Genomic DNA, 16,701 nt, shown 5'->3' with positions numbered 1-16,701 from the left:
TGGTGGAATTCTTACTACTAAATATGTGGCTTATGGTCATGATAAACTGATGTTAAAAATGGAGAATGTAACATTTCTTTGGATCAAAGACCAGTACAAGAAAAACTTGCCTGTGAACATTGGTCTGATTTCTACTAAGATGCTCATTCTTTACAACAGATTTAAACAGCAAACCCTCTGTAGCAGCATGGAAACCATTTTCATTGTCAGCAAAGATTGGTTCCAGAAATTCAAGAGGCATTATTACTCTGTAATGTAAAGTTTATGGGCAAGTCTGCTTCAGCTGATCATGAGGCTGCTAAAGCTCACCCTCCACAACTCAAGAACTGTTGGAAGAACTTGTGGCCTGAGGTTGTGCATGACTTCAGTCCAGACAAACTCCAAATCATTCCAGAAGAACAGCACAAAAAACCATGCCCGAAATAAGAGTTGGCCAGGAGAATAGGGGCATAAGTTTTGAGAAATTAGAGGACATCATCAATTTAAATGATGGGTAGGCAACAACAGTAATGGATGAAGTCGAGAAAGAACCATGCCAAGAGAAGAAGTTTGACTTGGAAAACCTAGCATGGATAATGTATGACACCAAAAACCTCGCGAACTTCTATGATGCATTCAAGGAAAGCTTTGATAATATTTTGACACCATACAAAACAATGTTTAATGAGTTCAAATAAAAGAATAAACAGCATCCCATCAATGTTCCTGAAAAAGACAACTTCTACATCGATGCCTAAAAACTCCTCATACCCCTGAAATGGAAGTCTTGATGTCCACTAATCCCAGGCTATTTGGGTGAAACATTAACACATAACACCCACAAATATGGAGACTCAAGGAAAGCTTTGATAATATTTTGACACCATACAAAACAATGTTTAATGAGTTCAAATAAAAGAATAAACAGCATCCCATCACAATGTTCCTGAAAAAGACAACTTCTACATCGATGCCTAAAAACTCCTCATACCCCTGAAATGGAAGTCTTGATGTCCACTAATCCCAGGCTATTTGGGTGAAACATTAACACATAACGCCCACAAATATGGAGACCCAAATGTACATATATTTTTCACATAAAAAAAAAAAACAGAATTTGAATTGATTGATAATAAAATATATCATGACTATGAATTCTGTTCTGCATGATAGCCACAAATGGGATAACATAAGTAACACTAATTGCCATTCACCAATGTCTAGCAGTATCCCACATCCCACAAGTTACCTTGTTTTAAATATATATATGTATATATACAGAGTCCATCAAAAAAATTTATACACACTTCAGCAAAAGAAAAACCTGTATAAAAATTGTAATACTAAATTTATGCAGACATCAAGGGATGAATGCACGTTACTTTTGATTTCTACAATTACATGAGTTGCTCGAAGTGGTTACCATTTGTGTCCAGACACTTATTATTACAGCAAACTACTGCTTGGGCAACGTTGGCCAAGTGTCCAGTGGGTTGCTGTGCATGCCATTTCAATATCTTTCCAAAGGGCTACCAGTGTAGCTGATTTTCTATGATACACTGCATCCTTTAGAGTTCCCCCATAGGTAGAAGTTCAAAGGTGTTAAATCAGGAGAACATGAGGGAACTCAATTACACCTCTTCGTCCTATGCATTGTCCCTGCAAACTCTCATCAAGGTAAGCTCTCACGTCTCGGTGGTAGTATAGTGGTGCGCCATCTTGTTGGAAGAGAAATTGATCATTCCCATAAAGTGCATGAATGGCAGGTAAAATGGATGTGCATAGCATGTCTAGGTACACTTGATCAGTAACAGTACCTTCAAAGAAGAATGGTCCTATTAAATCCCTAGATGTCAATCCACACCAGGCATTGAGCCCCGGTACATTGACTACCTTGTCCACGTGAACGCCTGGATTTTCTTGAGCTCAGTAAACACAATTATGCTGATTCACTGTTCCATTAAGCTTAAATTGTGCTTCGTCAAACCAAACCACCTTCCTCTCAAACTCCTCATCCACTATGTGTTGAAACCACTCAATACTGCATTCTTTGATCAGGATCATCTTCATTCATTGCATGTAATAATCTTGGGATGTCAACTTTCCATTTAGCTGCTTTAAGAATGTGCCGTATGCTTGCACTGCTAACTCCTGTCTCACATACACATTGTGTGGTAGACTTCTGTGGCACTATGTGTTGAAACCACTCACAATACTGCATTCTTCGATCAGGATCATCTTCATTCATTGCATGTAATAATCTTGGGATGTAAAAATTTTTGGCGCATTCTTAAAGCAGCCATTTAGCTGCTTTAAGAATGCGTCATATGCTTGCACTGCTAACTCCTGTCTCACATGCACATTGTGTGGTAGACTTATGTGGCAAGCGTGTAAACTATTTCAACACCATAGCTGAGTAAGCAGGACTTGTTGCTGCGTGAGGCCTCCCGGATCTTCCCTTGTGCACATCACACATGGCACCATGGGTCTCAAACTTATCACGAATACATGTGTCGTGACGTGTTCTCTCGACGTTCGAATCCGCCATCTTGCTAAAAGTCACTTTCATAAAATAAAGGAAAACTAATTGCAAATTAATCACTGATCTAAGGGTAGAGAAATTTCTATCATACTGTGCCAATCCTTAGATAAGTCTATATGAATTAGTAGGATTAATTCAAAATTAGTTAGCAGTCTATTCATTCATTCAGGCCGATGGTATTTATTTTCTTTCTTTCTGGGATTCCCGCTAGATCCGAATTTTTGTGAACGGTGCAGTAAAAAGAAATTCAGGCAAACACAATATTTAAATTAACAAACAAAACATTTAATATATGGTTATATAACAAATACATGTATTCCACTTCTAAATATGACAAACCAGTCAAGTTAGCACATCAAGTCAAGTCATTCATATTAATCCAATCTTTCAAACTTTCTCAAATAAATTCACAGTTTCAGAATCACAAAGTTTCTTTACTTAAATTATTACAATAGAATTTCTTATTTATTCAGTTTCCATGTATCTCTCAGCTACACTCTACGATTAACTCATAACAGGCACTAACCACGGTAGATATCACTTCAATGTCTATATTTTCAACTCTCGGCCTCGATGGTAAGCTACAGTTAATGTTAGAAACAGCGCAACGGAACTAATACTTAAATCTGCATACACTGAAATAAACTAATATGACTGTCCTTACCAGAAATAATCTTCAGTACTTCCAATATTTTGTGAGCACACTTTCAAATTGTATTTATCACACTTGCGAAACACTAAATAACTAAAACATTACTAATCGCACTTCAAAAATACAGATAACAACTATAAGGTACATTAATTATTCTTATTTATCATTCATCAACTAGTTTAACTCCGTACAATTCCCTTTCATGGTAGTACAGAAATAAGTCGTAATTGTAGACTGACTGGATTCTTTCAGTATTCTTCTTTGAATGTCCAGTTCTCTAATTATCCGATTACGGCAATAATTTCTTTTTATTACTACGGCTGATTTTGCTTTCAGCCAACTATAAGATTCACTTATATAAAAAAATATCTACTCAACTCCTTAGGAATCTTTTAATTACTTCTACTTCTTTAGTTTACTTCCTTGCTACCTTATAGTTCCAAAGTTCCGTTCCAACTCCCTACTTACTACTACGTATCCATTTTCTCTTCTCCTCTACAAACGCTCCCTTCACACGCGCCTGTTTATTTCCACGCGTCTCTATGACAACCGATAGACGTAAACATTCTCGCGAATGTTACATTAGGCTATACAACTACATAGAGTTATTACATAACATTAAGCTTTCACAAAAAGAATAAATAGAATAATCGAATTTCAACAAATGCGTAGTTAAATTACAAATATAAGACTTTATAATATTGACATAAGAACAAATAAAATAGCTTAATAACATTTAATACAGAATCTATTTACCATTAACACATTTCTTTGATTAAGCAATTAAATATTTGACATAATTAAGGTAGTTATATGATATCAATTATAATTTATGTTATTTACATTTAATAATATTTACAAATATAGTTCTTGTGACGGAAATTCATGTTGGATTCTGAATCAAATAACATTTATCCTACTTCTACATAATCAGAATCCAACACATGCAATTGTGGCATGTTGAAGGTTGTGGTGCAAACTCATTTGCGTTGAACTTCAACTACATTCTCAAATTTGAAATACCACTACTTTAAAATGGTCTTGCATTATTCGAATGACAATTGTGCCTCAGCCATTTTGTTTGATTGTCCTACCAGTCACGTGTTGATGTTAGTATTCATGTGAGTAACAACATCTTTTGAGAGAACATCATACTACACCCTCTGTCCAAAAAGAAACCGAATTTTTGATAGAAAATAAAACACAGGCCAATTATAATTATTCAGATCATTTATTTCAATCAATATACCTTCCCTCAGCTTCGACACAGCGTTGGGCACGATCAATTAATTCATTAAATGAGTTTTTTTTTTATATCGGTTTCTGGGATACTGTTGAGAGTCATGGTTACTGCTGCTTGAATGTTTTCAATGGTGTCGTATCGCTTTCCTTTCATCGGCAAATGAAGTCAGGGGAAGAGAAAGAAGTCAGAGGATACTAAATCAATGTGAATACAGCGAGTGATCCAACACACAAACTTGGTTTTTGGTCCAAAACTGTCTCACAATGTTCGAACGATGAGGTGGTGCATTATCATGCCGATATTCATGCTGTACGTAACAAATTCTCGCCATCAATCACTTCAAAACTTCAAGATAAAACTCACCATTGACCGTTTGGTCAGGCTGAACAAATTCTTTGTGGATAATGCCCTTGGAATCGTAGAAACAAATCAGCATTGTCTTTACTTTTGACTTCTCCAAGCGACTTTTTTTTTGGGATGCCCCTCTTCTGTGGTCTCCACTCAGCACTCTGGTGCTTTGTTTCGGGCTCATACTCAAAACACCGTGTTTTGTCACCAGTAACAATCGTTTCAAGGAAGTTTGAGTCCTTAGGAGTGGTTTTAATATGGTCCTTGCAGTGTTCAATTCGATACATTTTGGTCGTTGGTCAACTTGTGGGGAACAAATCGCAAATTCAATTTATCAAGGCCCAAACTCTAGGTCAAAATGTCGTACATAGTTGATTTTGGAATCCCCAATTCATCTTCAATCAATCTCATGGATAATTTCAGGTTTTCTTTGACGAAATCATACACTTTTTGGATGTTAACTCAATCCAGTTTTTGGACAGCCTGGCTTTTCATCGTCCTCCAGAGTCTCAAGACTTGAAATCACTTAAACCACTCGTAAACTTGAGTATGAGATAAGCATTCATCACCGTATGCTTTTTGAAGCATTTGATGTGTTTCGGTAAAACTTTTACTAAGTTTAACACAACAGTTAATTGCAGCTCTCTGTTTGAAACTTATTTTCCGACCGTTTGTCAAAACACACGTCATTCTTGGCACTATAACTTGGCTTCTAATGAAATAAATGTCATAAACGGTTGACACAACACTAATGAAAGTTGCCGCTTTCAACAACAAAAAGATACAACAGGTGGCGCCACTATTTTTGAAAAGTTCAGTTTCTTTTTGGACATTTGGACAGAGGGTGTACACATTGCTACTGTAATGCGATCCAACTTCGAAAAAAGTCCATAGATGACACTGTTAAAATGTGTATACATTTTTCTCATAGACTCTATATATATATAGAGAGAGAGAATTATCTATATAATTACCTTAAGAACGTGCTATGGAGAAGGCATTAAATTCTTTTAAATTCACATTTCTACAATATCAATTATGAAGAATTATTCCTATGTCGATATACCAAGCCTGTCCTTAAATGAGGGCGGAACATAGAACCGATGTCTTGTTACAAAAAAAAGTTCACTGGCTAAGTGGATAGTATTTCCATTATTCAACAAATATGCTGTGAATTTAAATCCACCTGACATGGATGCTTATGAATTAGAGGGCTGAAGTGACATGAAAATGTGCCATGATCTATCTAAAACAGGAATCTTGTGTCTATCTTTATTCCACCCACAGTACTAATGTGCTTTAGTTTCCCAACCTTTTGTTGTGAGTATAGGATTATCATTAAAAAAAGAATTTCCAAAGGAAATATTGAATTTCATATCAGAAACATAACATACTTTAAAAATATTAAAAACATTCAAAATATCTTGCTAATTACTAACGGAATGCAGTTGCATTCATTTACATTAACTACAGTAATTATATTGGTCAGTTTTTTTTTTTTTTTACAACAAATTCATTTAAGTAATTTTAATATGTTACAAGATTTCAAATACAAATCAGAAATCAAAATTTCATTACATAAGAACTGCTTTTAAATATATAACTTTCCTATAACAACCATCTTTCGTATCATTCATGAGAAGTTTTACATGACAAAGGTCAGTGCGAGGTGGGTGCCCCAACTTCTCTCTTCAATTGAGAATGAACATCATGTGACCTGTTCCTGTAAGTTTTTAGAGCTTTGCCAAGGAAATTGAAGAAAAGTGCTGGAATCCATTGTCCTTTATTAAGATCCTCTTTCCAAAAGGCAATCCATGGAGTGGCACAAACCAGGTGAAGCACAGCTGAGAAAAGCCAAAGGTCACTCAGTCCACCAAGAAGATCATGGCAACAATATTTTGAAATTGGTGGGGAAGTCTCTTGATTGACGTCATGGAAAAGAATATCACAGTGAATACAGAATATCATGTTTCACTCCTGCACAAACTGTGCAATGCCATAAAGGATGAGGAATGCTGAGTCGGGGTGTTCACTGCTTCACAACAATGCACCAGTCCATACAGCTATCGTTGGGGAGGCTGCAGTGAAGGACTGTGGCAGTTTCCTATATTCTTCCAAAGATATAATTCCATTCTATAAATCCTGGAGATATACAAAATTCCTTTGTTCTTGTGGAAAGGTGCACATGGGACAAACTGGAAGAAGTTTCAAAATGCATAAAAAATACATAAACAAGAGCAGAAAGATGTGGGCTCATGGCACACATCCTTCTCAGAACATCACATTGTAAACTGACCATCATCCTCCATGTCTTACTTAGAAGTGAATAATTTCATCTATTCAGAATGTTCATAGTCATCCGACAATTCAATTATGTGGCACATTAAATAGAAAATGAGGAATTATATTTCACAACATCTGGAGGTCATTAATTAGTGTATGTAACATTCAGGACCTCTGTTATGCAGTAATCACATACACGGTTTGTACAAATAATGTACAGACCTCATATGATGTGCCCAATGATATGCATGATTAAACTGTCACTCCAATATCTTTCAAATTATAAAAATAACGGCTGTCGGAAACATTTGAAATATTTTTTGTGTTAAATATCTTCCTGAAGATTATGTCAGCCAAAAAGACAGTAAAACAGTTGAAATCAATTTCAATGGAGAAGACAAGCAAAACATTTCAGTTTATTCCATTATTAAATAACACAACATATATTGGAATATAAATTAAAATAATCTTTAATATATACTTCCTATATTTCGGCAATGTCACGTTGCCATCTTCATGGGAACAAAAGACTAAGACACGTGCACGCAGGCACTAAAATAGCAAATGACTTCAAAGAGAGAAAACTACTGTTTTTCCTAAAGTCCTGATGATGCCCCTAGCAGGCTATATTAGGTATTCTTGGCTGTTGGGCTGAAGTTCTCATGATGTACATCTCCCAAATTTGGGACAATCTCATGCATCCAAATTTGTTGAGGTTTGGGTTGTTTTTTTAGGGCTGAGGATGATTCTAAGAATAGTCTTTCAAATTTAAACTTGCTGCGGTGTATTACTGTGGCTTTCTTCCAACGTATTCTGTGGTGTGTATCCAGAGCATGGTCTGTAAGCCCAGAGTGGCTGTACTGGTGAAACCAGATGTAGTCTTTGTGTTCTGAAATTCTGATATTTGCTGCCCTGCCTGTTTGGCCAAAGTAGGACAGGTTATAGCTGCAAGGGATCTGGTATACACCATGTAGGTCTAGGGGAAGTGGTTGGTCTTTAGTGGAGCGGATAAGGGATGCCAATTTTCTATATGGTCTGTAACATGAGGTCAGGTCATATTTTTTTGGATTTTGGTTATTTTTTCAGAGGTGCATCAGATGTAGGGAATGGTGATGGATTTAGAGTAATCTTTATTGTGAAGGGGGGGGAGGTTTGTGGTTTACTGATTTAGTATTTTTTGGGGGTTGTAGCCATTGGCTGAGAAAGTGTTTAGGATGTAATTTAGTTCAGTGGTTAGGGGATTGTCACTTGAACAGATTAGTTTAGCCTTGTTATATAGTGTCTTAATGACTCCATATTGTTGTGTGTGTGTGTGGGGGGGGATTGTTGGTGAATGTACCTGCCTGTATGGGTGGGTTTTCTATAAACTGAGAAAACCAAGGTTCCATCAGGCTGCAGGTGACTAGTGTGTTTAGGTAAGGGAGACTGTTGTTTTCAGGGTGAACCTGATTCTGAGGTATTGGTTGTTTAAGTGTGTTAAGAAGGAGAGGAGTGTATCAGAGCCATGTGGCCAAATAGCGAACACATCATCAACATAGCGAAGCCATATGGTAGGTTTTTGTGGGGCAGAGTTTAAGGCCTTCTCTTCAAAAGTCTCCATAAAGAAGTTGGCCAAGGGTGGGAAGAGTGGTGAACCCATTGCTGTCCCCTCTATCTTTTTGTAGACTTTTCCCTGCGAAACAAAATAGTCTGAGTTCATTGTGAACTGAAAATGGCTGAGATATTGTGAGGAAATTTGGCTTGGATGAGCTCTAAGGTTTCCTTGAATGAGACATTTGTGAATAGGGAGATGTCAAAACTGATCATTATGTCAGTATGTTGGAGTGTAAGGTTTTCTACACTGGCTTTGAAGTGGGCTGAGTTTTTTTATGTGTGATGGTGTGTTGCTAATATAGTGTGCGAGCGCTTTGGCTAATTTGTATGTGGGGGAATCAATGCCATCCACTATGGGACATAATGGCACATTTTGTTTATGTATTTCTGGAAGCTCATATATACTGGGGGGGGGGGGTCGAGAGTTAAAAGGTTTTAGTTTGTTGGTAACTTCCACAGGCCAAGAAGTGACCTTCTTAAGGAGCCTATGGAGTTTTCTAATTTGTGAGTTGGTGGGATTATATTCAATATGGTGGTAGGTAGCACAATCTAATAATAAAGCATTAAGCTTACCTGTGTAGTCAGTTTGATTGGAACCATGGTGGCGTTCCCCTTATCTGCTTTGGTGATTACTATTTCTTTGTTTTTCTTCATTTCCTGTAGAGCTTTATATTCACTATTGGATATGTAGGTTTTTGGTGGTCTTGCTTTGGTGAGAACACAGGCTACATCCAGTCTAATATTGTTGGCAGTGTGGTTTGGAAGGTGGCGGATACCGCGTTCAATCTGGATCATTATTTCTTCGGCCGGTATTTTTCCAGGCGCAATGGCAAAATTGTGACCATGTGCAAGAGCATTGAGTGTTTCAGGCTTCAAATCAACGGAAGAAAGGTTCATTTCAGTTCACAATGAACTCAGACTATTTCGTTTGGCAGGGAAAATTCTACAAACAGATAGAGGGGACAGCCATGGGCTCACCACTCTCCCGACCCTTGGCCAACTTCTTTATGGAGACTTTTGAAGAGAAAGCCTTAAAACTCTGCCCCACAAAAACCTAACATATTACTTGCGCTATGTTGATGATGTGTTCGCAATTTGGCCACATGGCTCTGATACACTCCACTCCTTAACACACTTAAACAGCCAACACCCCAGAATCAAGTTCACCCTAGAAAAAGAGGAAAACAACAGCCTCCCTTACCTAGACATACTAGTCACTCGTCAGCCTCATGGAACTCTTGGTTTTCTCAGTTTATAGAAAACCCACCCATACAGGCAGGTACATTCACCAACAATTCCCCCCCCCCTCACAACAATATAGAGTCATTTAGACACTACATAACAGGGCTAAACTAATCTGTTCAAATGACAATGCTCTAACCACTGAACTAAATCACATCCTAAACACTTTCTCAGCCAATGGCTACAACCCCCAAAAAAATTCAAAAAATACTAAACCAGTAAACACAACCCCACCTCCCCCCCTTCACAATAAAGATTACTCTAAATCCATCACCATTCCCTACATCTGGGGCACCTCTGAAAGAATAACCAAAATCCTAAAAAAATAAGACCTGACCTCATGTTACAGACCATATAGAAAATTGGCATCCCTTATCCACTCCACAAAGGACCAACCACTTCCCCTAGACCTACATGGTGTATACCAGGTCCCTTGCAGCTGTAACCTGTCCTACTTTGGCCAAACAGGCAGGGCAGCAAATATCAGAATTTCAGAACACAAAGACTACATCTGGTTTCACCAGTACAGCCACTCTGGGCTTACAGACCATGCTCTGGATACACACCACAGAATACGTTGGAAGAAAGCCACAGTAATACACCGCAGCAAGTTTAAATTTGAAAGACTATTCTTAGAATCATCCTCAGCCCTAAAAAAACATCCCAAACCTCAACAAATTTGGATGCATGAGATTGTCCCAAATTTGGGAGATGTACATCATGAGAACTTCAGCCCAACAGCCAAGAATACCTAATATAGCCTGCTAGGGGGCACCATCAGGACTTTAGGAAAAAAGTAGTTTTCTCTCTTTGACGTCATTTGCTGTTTTAGTGCCTGTGTGCACGTGTCTTAGTCTTATGTTCCCATGAAGATGGCAACGTGACATTGCCAAAATGTAGGAAGTATATATTGAAGATTATTTTAATTTATATTCCAATATACGTTGTGTTATTTAATAATCATGTGCAGCCAACATATAAGCCTTTCTACAAAAATTTCAGTTATTTAGGTACAATTTTTAGTGATGACTGCAAATTATACAAACAGAAAATATACGCTATCCACCAATAATTGTCTGGACACCCGTTATTTGAAGTTATAGAACATTCCAAGTTTGTTAATATAAAAACCAATGAAATACAGGTGGTATGGCAACACAACATGAATTCAGTGAATTCGAGAGAGGCGTCATCATAGGCTGTCACATTGGTGGAATGTCGATATGGTGCCATTGCCACTCAATGGAGCATCCAAAATCAAACGAAGATGTTCTGGCATCACTAGTACAGGAAAACATCCAAGGCTGTTACCTAAAATGACTGACAGGAACAGGAGGGGTGTTAAAACAAGTGACCTCTAAAAACCGGCTACAATCGGCAGACTATCCGTGATGAGTTCCAAAATGCCAGTAACACCATGGTGAGTACTAATACTGTATGAAAAAGCACTCCATTCACTGAGTTTCCACGGAAGAGCAGCGGCACACAAGATGAACATCACAACAATGGACAAGGCAGCTTGTCTGGCCTGGTTCAAAGAGCATGTGAATTGGACAATTGATCAGAGGAAAACAGTACTCTGGAGTGATGAATCAAGGTTCACCTGTTTCCAGTCTGATGGAAGGGTGTGGGTGTAGAAGCAGCCTGGTGAACACGTGTTACTACAGTGTGTTGTACCCACAGTAAACTTTGTTGGTGGTGGAGTAAAGATGTTAGGTGCATTCAGCTGGTTTAGAGTGGGACCAATGGTCATTGTCTGGGGTGCCATGAAGGCAGCTCAGTACCTTGATATTCTGGAAAATCAGGTGATGCCTACACTATGGAGTTTTTATGGAACAGACCTGTGTTACTATCAAGATGACAATGCCCAATGCCACAAAACTGCAGCTGTTATGATGGTATGAAGAGATGGATGTTAAATGACTGCCCTGGCCTGCACAGAGTCCAGACCTCAACCCCGTCGAACACAGGATGAACTGAAGCAGCGACTGAGGTCCAGAGCAGCACATCCCGATCTTTCACTGAACTCAGTGCTGCTTCGATGGAGGAATGAAGACAAATTCCACCTGACGTCTGCTACACATTGGTGGAAAGCCTCCCTCAAAGGTGCAGAAGGAGATCAAAGCCAAAGGCGGACATACCTATTATTAGGGTTTACCTGCTGGTATCAACTGTAAATTGTGAAAGTGTCCGGACAATTATTGGTAGATAGTGTAAGCAAAGGTGGTATTGGTGGGGAGGGGTTAGCTGAAGAATTTTTTATGGAATAAGAGGGAAATGAGAAATTGGTCAAAACTATACTAGTAGTACACAAGCTTTCAAACCAGTTTTAATCTATTGATCAGAGATATGGGTTAGAAATAAAGCAGATGATCCAAGACAAGAGATCATGATATGAGCACTGAGAAAAATTAGAGGCATGATTATAAAGTATGCTTTATTGAAAATTATGATGACTATTTCTATGCAAGGCTGAATATTCTGTATTGCCTCCACCATACTTTCAAAAAATTTAGCAATTATGATGTATTTTGAAATGGTAGAGATACATAGGACACCCCACATTTGTCACACATATCTTTTCTCTCTCTGTTTTTCTTCTCTTCAAATGAGGTGTGTCACTTATTGCAATACATTGCAGGATTTTTTTTTTGAGTGGGAAGAACCAAAATGTTGAGAAGTGTCTTCCTTTCAATCTGGGGAGTTATTCACTAGATGACACACATCCCATTTTGGTGTTTACTCTCAGCATACAGAAGATTTGAAAAATGTCTCTTATGAGAATTGGCTGAAAATCTGCAAATATTATATTTTTCCCTGTATTTACTTCATACAGTGTCTGAGACAACTGCTAATGTGCATGAGAAAACAGAACTTTCTTTACCACTTCAAGTCCTAAAAACATTCAGAGCTACTCATGATGTTTGACCTGTCATGTCATTCTTATGATATTCTGTTACACAATGGGACTTCATTATTAGTTGATTGGTCCACCTATCTCTCTCTCTCTCTGCCTGATGATTTCATGCAATTTTTATAACTTGTGATCAGCACTGGACATTGACCACTATTTTATTATCCATGGGAAGACACTGACCAATATGACATCAGTTAGGAGATTTCTTCTGCAATAGGCAAAAGTGCAAATATTTACTTCCAGATACAGGTGAAAAGAGAGAAGCCTATGAATTATATCAGTAATAGATGTCACAACATACCTGCAAAATGCAAAAAAGTTTCCAGTTGTTTCAGCAGAGATTTTTTAAATGCAAAAAGTGCACTAGAGAATACTCAAGCATAGCAGTGAAAAAGTTAATTATGCACTCAGACACTTCTTGAGGGTACATATCAGGAATAATGATAATACTGAATTCATCCTTCCATGATGTTCTAGCATACTGATTATTAATCCAGATCTTCAATGTTATGTTCGTACAAAGAACTTGCATATTTGTTAAGTTTTAAGAGTAATCCAGAGAAAACTATCCATTTTTAATGATTACAACAGCAATTTTTACTTTAAATATATCTTACCTGCTTTTCTGATATTACAATTACAGTTGTTAAATTAGTAACATAAACTTCGGCATTCTTACTTCCCATCATTTTAATTTCATGTTTTATTGATGGATTATTTCCTTCTTGAAGAAGATCTCTGATAACTTCATTATAAACCTCCAAATAAGAAACTTGCATTTCATACTAAAAACAGAGTGCAGAAAGGAAGAATAAAATTTTAATATTTAAAAGATTGAGAAATGCACACTAAGATTAGCATTAAATAAATAATTTTATTTAATCTTATTTAATGAATAAGTGAGAAAATTACTCTTATTAAATGACTCAGCATATAAAGAACAGGTCACTTGTTATGCAACTGACAGGTGGCTGATTGTCTCAATGAGCAAAATAGTAAATGCCCAAAAATGAACAATAGCATAACAGCTAGTTCTCAAATTTTAAAGAATATCCCCCTCAAAAAATTTAAGCATATGTGTGCATGTACATAAAATTGCTAATGTTTAAGATTCAGTGTGTATCTGACTAATTAAAAACCTTATATTGCTTTTATATGTCATTTAAATTTATTTAATGACAAACTAAAGAAATGAGTTAATTGTTTAATCTATATAAAAAAAGCTAGATGCAGTATGACAGTTTTAATCTTGAAATGAATTGTAAAATCATCATCAGCTGTTCTCACATAATTAAAAGTTCAACTTCTGAGAAGATTATGAAGAATATTTTACACAAAAAAAAAACTAGTTTCACTCAAGCTTTCGCACAAATTTTCAAACAAGAAAATTTCTTGCCTCTTTAAATAGATATAAAAGAGAAATAATAACGAGATAAATTAGCACCATAGACGAAGCAATGGAAAGATTGTGGTGATTTGTAAATAACATCATTTAAAATTAAATGCTGTTTCAGACAATGTTACTTCTTCATACAGATCAGCAGTTTACACAATGACAAATTCAAACTTCAGTGAATTTGGTTGATATGGTACTCTTTATCTGGTAAAATTCTTTTTAACAACCTACATAAGAGGCTGCAGACACAAAATTTATAACACAGCTGCCATGTATGGACAAGTGATTAGAGAAAGCAAAGTAATCATTATGTGTTTCTTAAACAGCTGGAGGTCATGATCCTTGAGTAGTGAGATCCCCAGCTGTTCAAGATACAGCAGCAGATCCCATTGGGGGGGGATAATGGTATAGGGAAGGCTGTTCCAAAAAGAAGTATATATATATATATATATAAAGAAGGAGAATGAGCAGTTAGTCTGATAAGTCTGAACTGTGTATATGTTGACAAACAACTGCTCATGTTTTTGCATGATTAAATGAAAGTGGAGGAAAGGTGGTGTACAGATGGTGAAACAACACCCATGAAAATACCAATAGAAAATAGAAAAGACAACGCAGAAACAAAATACATTTGAAAGTGACAGGAATGACTGTGGAAGAGGAATCAGCAAATAACTGCACCATCATTTTCTGGAGCTAGAATAAATGATATTCGACCAGAAATGCTCAAATATAGAAGTACAATACTTCTCCACTTGACAACTGCTCACTTTTTTATAACTAGAATAAATTTGGTATCAAGACTATGAAATGAGGTGAATGGGTTGACAACTTCAACAGGTTGTCAGATGAGTGAGACCATAACGCATAACTGAATCAGCATGCCCCCCCCCCCTCCCAATAATTAAGTGTTACATCACTGTGCCTGGATCACTTCACAGGTGCAGAGAGAACCAGTCTACACCCATGGATGAAGTGAATTTATAAGTTTGCCTCATATGGGATAAGGCTGTGGCTACAAATTATAGGCTAATCTATATATCTGGAGTTGTAGTGAAGGTATGAGAGAGAGAGAGAGAGAGAGAGATTGGTGAGAAATATGAAATATGGATGAGAAATACAGAAATGCATTAGTAGCAGCAGTATTCTTTGTGGTTACCAGCATGGGTTTGTTAAAGGGAGATCATGTTTCACTAACTTACGTGCTATAACAAGTAGATGCATATAAAATGGTATACTTAGATTTTGCAAAAGCTTTGGATAAACTGCCACATGACAAGCTGTAAAACAAATTGAAATGGATGGGATTCAATAACAGACTCCTGAGTTGGACTGGTAACTGGCTGTCAGAGAGGTATCAGAAAGTTGCATATGGGGGGGGGGGGGTATCTAGAAATAGGAAGGTCACTAGTGGTGTGCCACAGGAATCAGTTTTGGGATCATTGTTGTTCAATTTGTATATTAATGATATTAAGATGGGTTTAATTAGTGATATGCAGCTGTTTGCAGATAATGCAAAATTGGGGAGAGCAATGCAGAGTAAAGCAGATGTTATGGCCTTAAAGGAAGACGTGCATGAATTGGAAGGTAAGTGGAACTGTCAGTTCAATGTTTGCAAAGTGTAAGGTTTGAAATTTGGTAAGTAACAATGGGATGCAACATATACACTTAGTGGGGAAACTTTAAAGTAGGCAGAGGAGATGAGAGATCTAGAAATGGTGGACAAGAACCTGAAATTGAGGACCACATTGCACCAGTTGTGAAGATGTCACATCGGATAATGGCAATGATGCAGAGAACCCTGACATGCAGAAATAAAGAGGTTAAGATGACACTGTATAAGGCCTTGATCAGGCCTCATATGGATTACTGTACACAGATTGGTGACGAGAATATGTTAGAAAGGGTCCAGAGAAGTGTCACAAAGGTGGTCAGTGGTCTTTGGAATGTGGAGTATGAGGACAGATTGCAAGAATGTAAATTGCAAAGCTTCATGAGGGGGGATATAATTGAGATATATAAGTTAGTCAGAGGGTCAGAGGTTGTTATCAGTTTGACATGGAAGAGATTTTTCATAGACTGGGAGAGGGAGGTAGAACACAAGGTCATCTCTGGAAATTGTATAAGGAGTGTGAACAGAGGAGTGAGGAAAAAGTTCTTTACATGCAGAGTGGTTGGTGAGTGGAATGCATTGCCCGAGTGTGTTGTGAATGTAGGCACACTAAATCAGTTTAAGGCACGGTTGGATGAGCTTTGTGTCTGATGGTGTGCACCTCCATCAGACACAAAGCTCATCCAACCGTATATATATATATATATATATATATATATATATTAACATCTGACCTCCATGGAGCCAGAGACTCATTGTAAATATAATTCCCATGCGCCCATAATAATCCCCACACCGCCATTCTGAAGGAAATTCACAGAGGAAAAGACGTGTTGCTTATATGTGCATTATAATAAGTGCCTCTATAGCACAACTGGAAGATGGCGGCATGTT

General features: G+C 37.3%; 1 protein-coding gene across 1 annotated transcript in view; it reads right to left on the bottom strand.

Annotated features, from left to right (window-relative positions):
* LOC150092727 (carboxy-terminal kinesin 2-like) overlaps positions 1-16,701 on the bottom strand; it is a 230,065-nt gene that overhangs the window by 47,267 nt on the left and 166,097 nt on the right. Inside the window, exon 9 of the mRNA XM_090414368.1 lies at positions 13,417-13,584. Within this exon, the coding sequence (XP_090270494.1) occupies positions 13,417-13,584 (168 nt within the window). The remainder of the gene's footprint in view (positions 1-13,416; positions 13,585-16,701) is intronic.

The sequence above is a fragment of the Typopeltis vanoorti genome, chromosome 25, assembly GCF_054136105.1.
Source record: "Typopeltis vanoorti isolate ZY-2024b chromosome 25, IOZ_Tvanoo_1.0, whole genome shotgun sequence".
NCBI classification, from domain to species: domain Eukaryota; kingdom Metazoa; phylum Arthropoda; class Arachnida; order Uropygi; family Thelyphonidae; genus Typopeltis; species Typopeltis vanoorti.
This window is presented reverse-complemented; position numbering and strand designations above follow the sequence as displayed.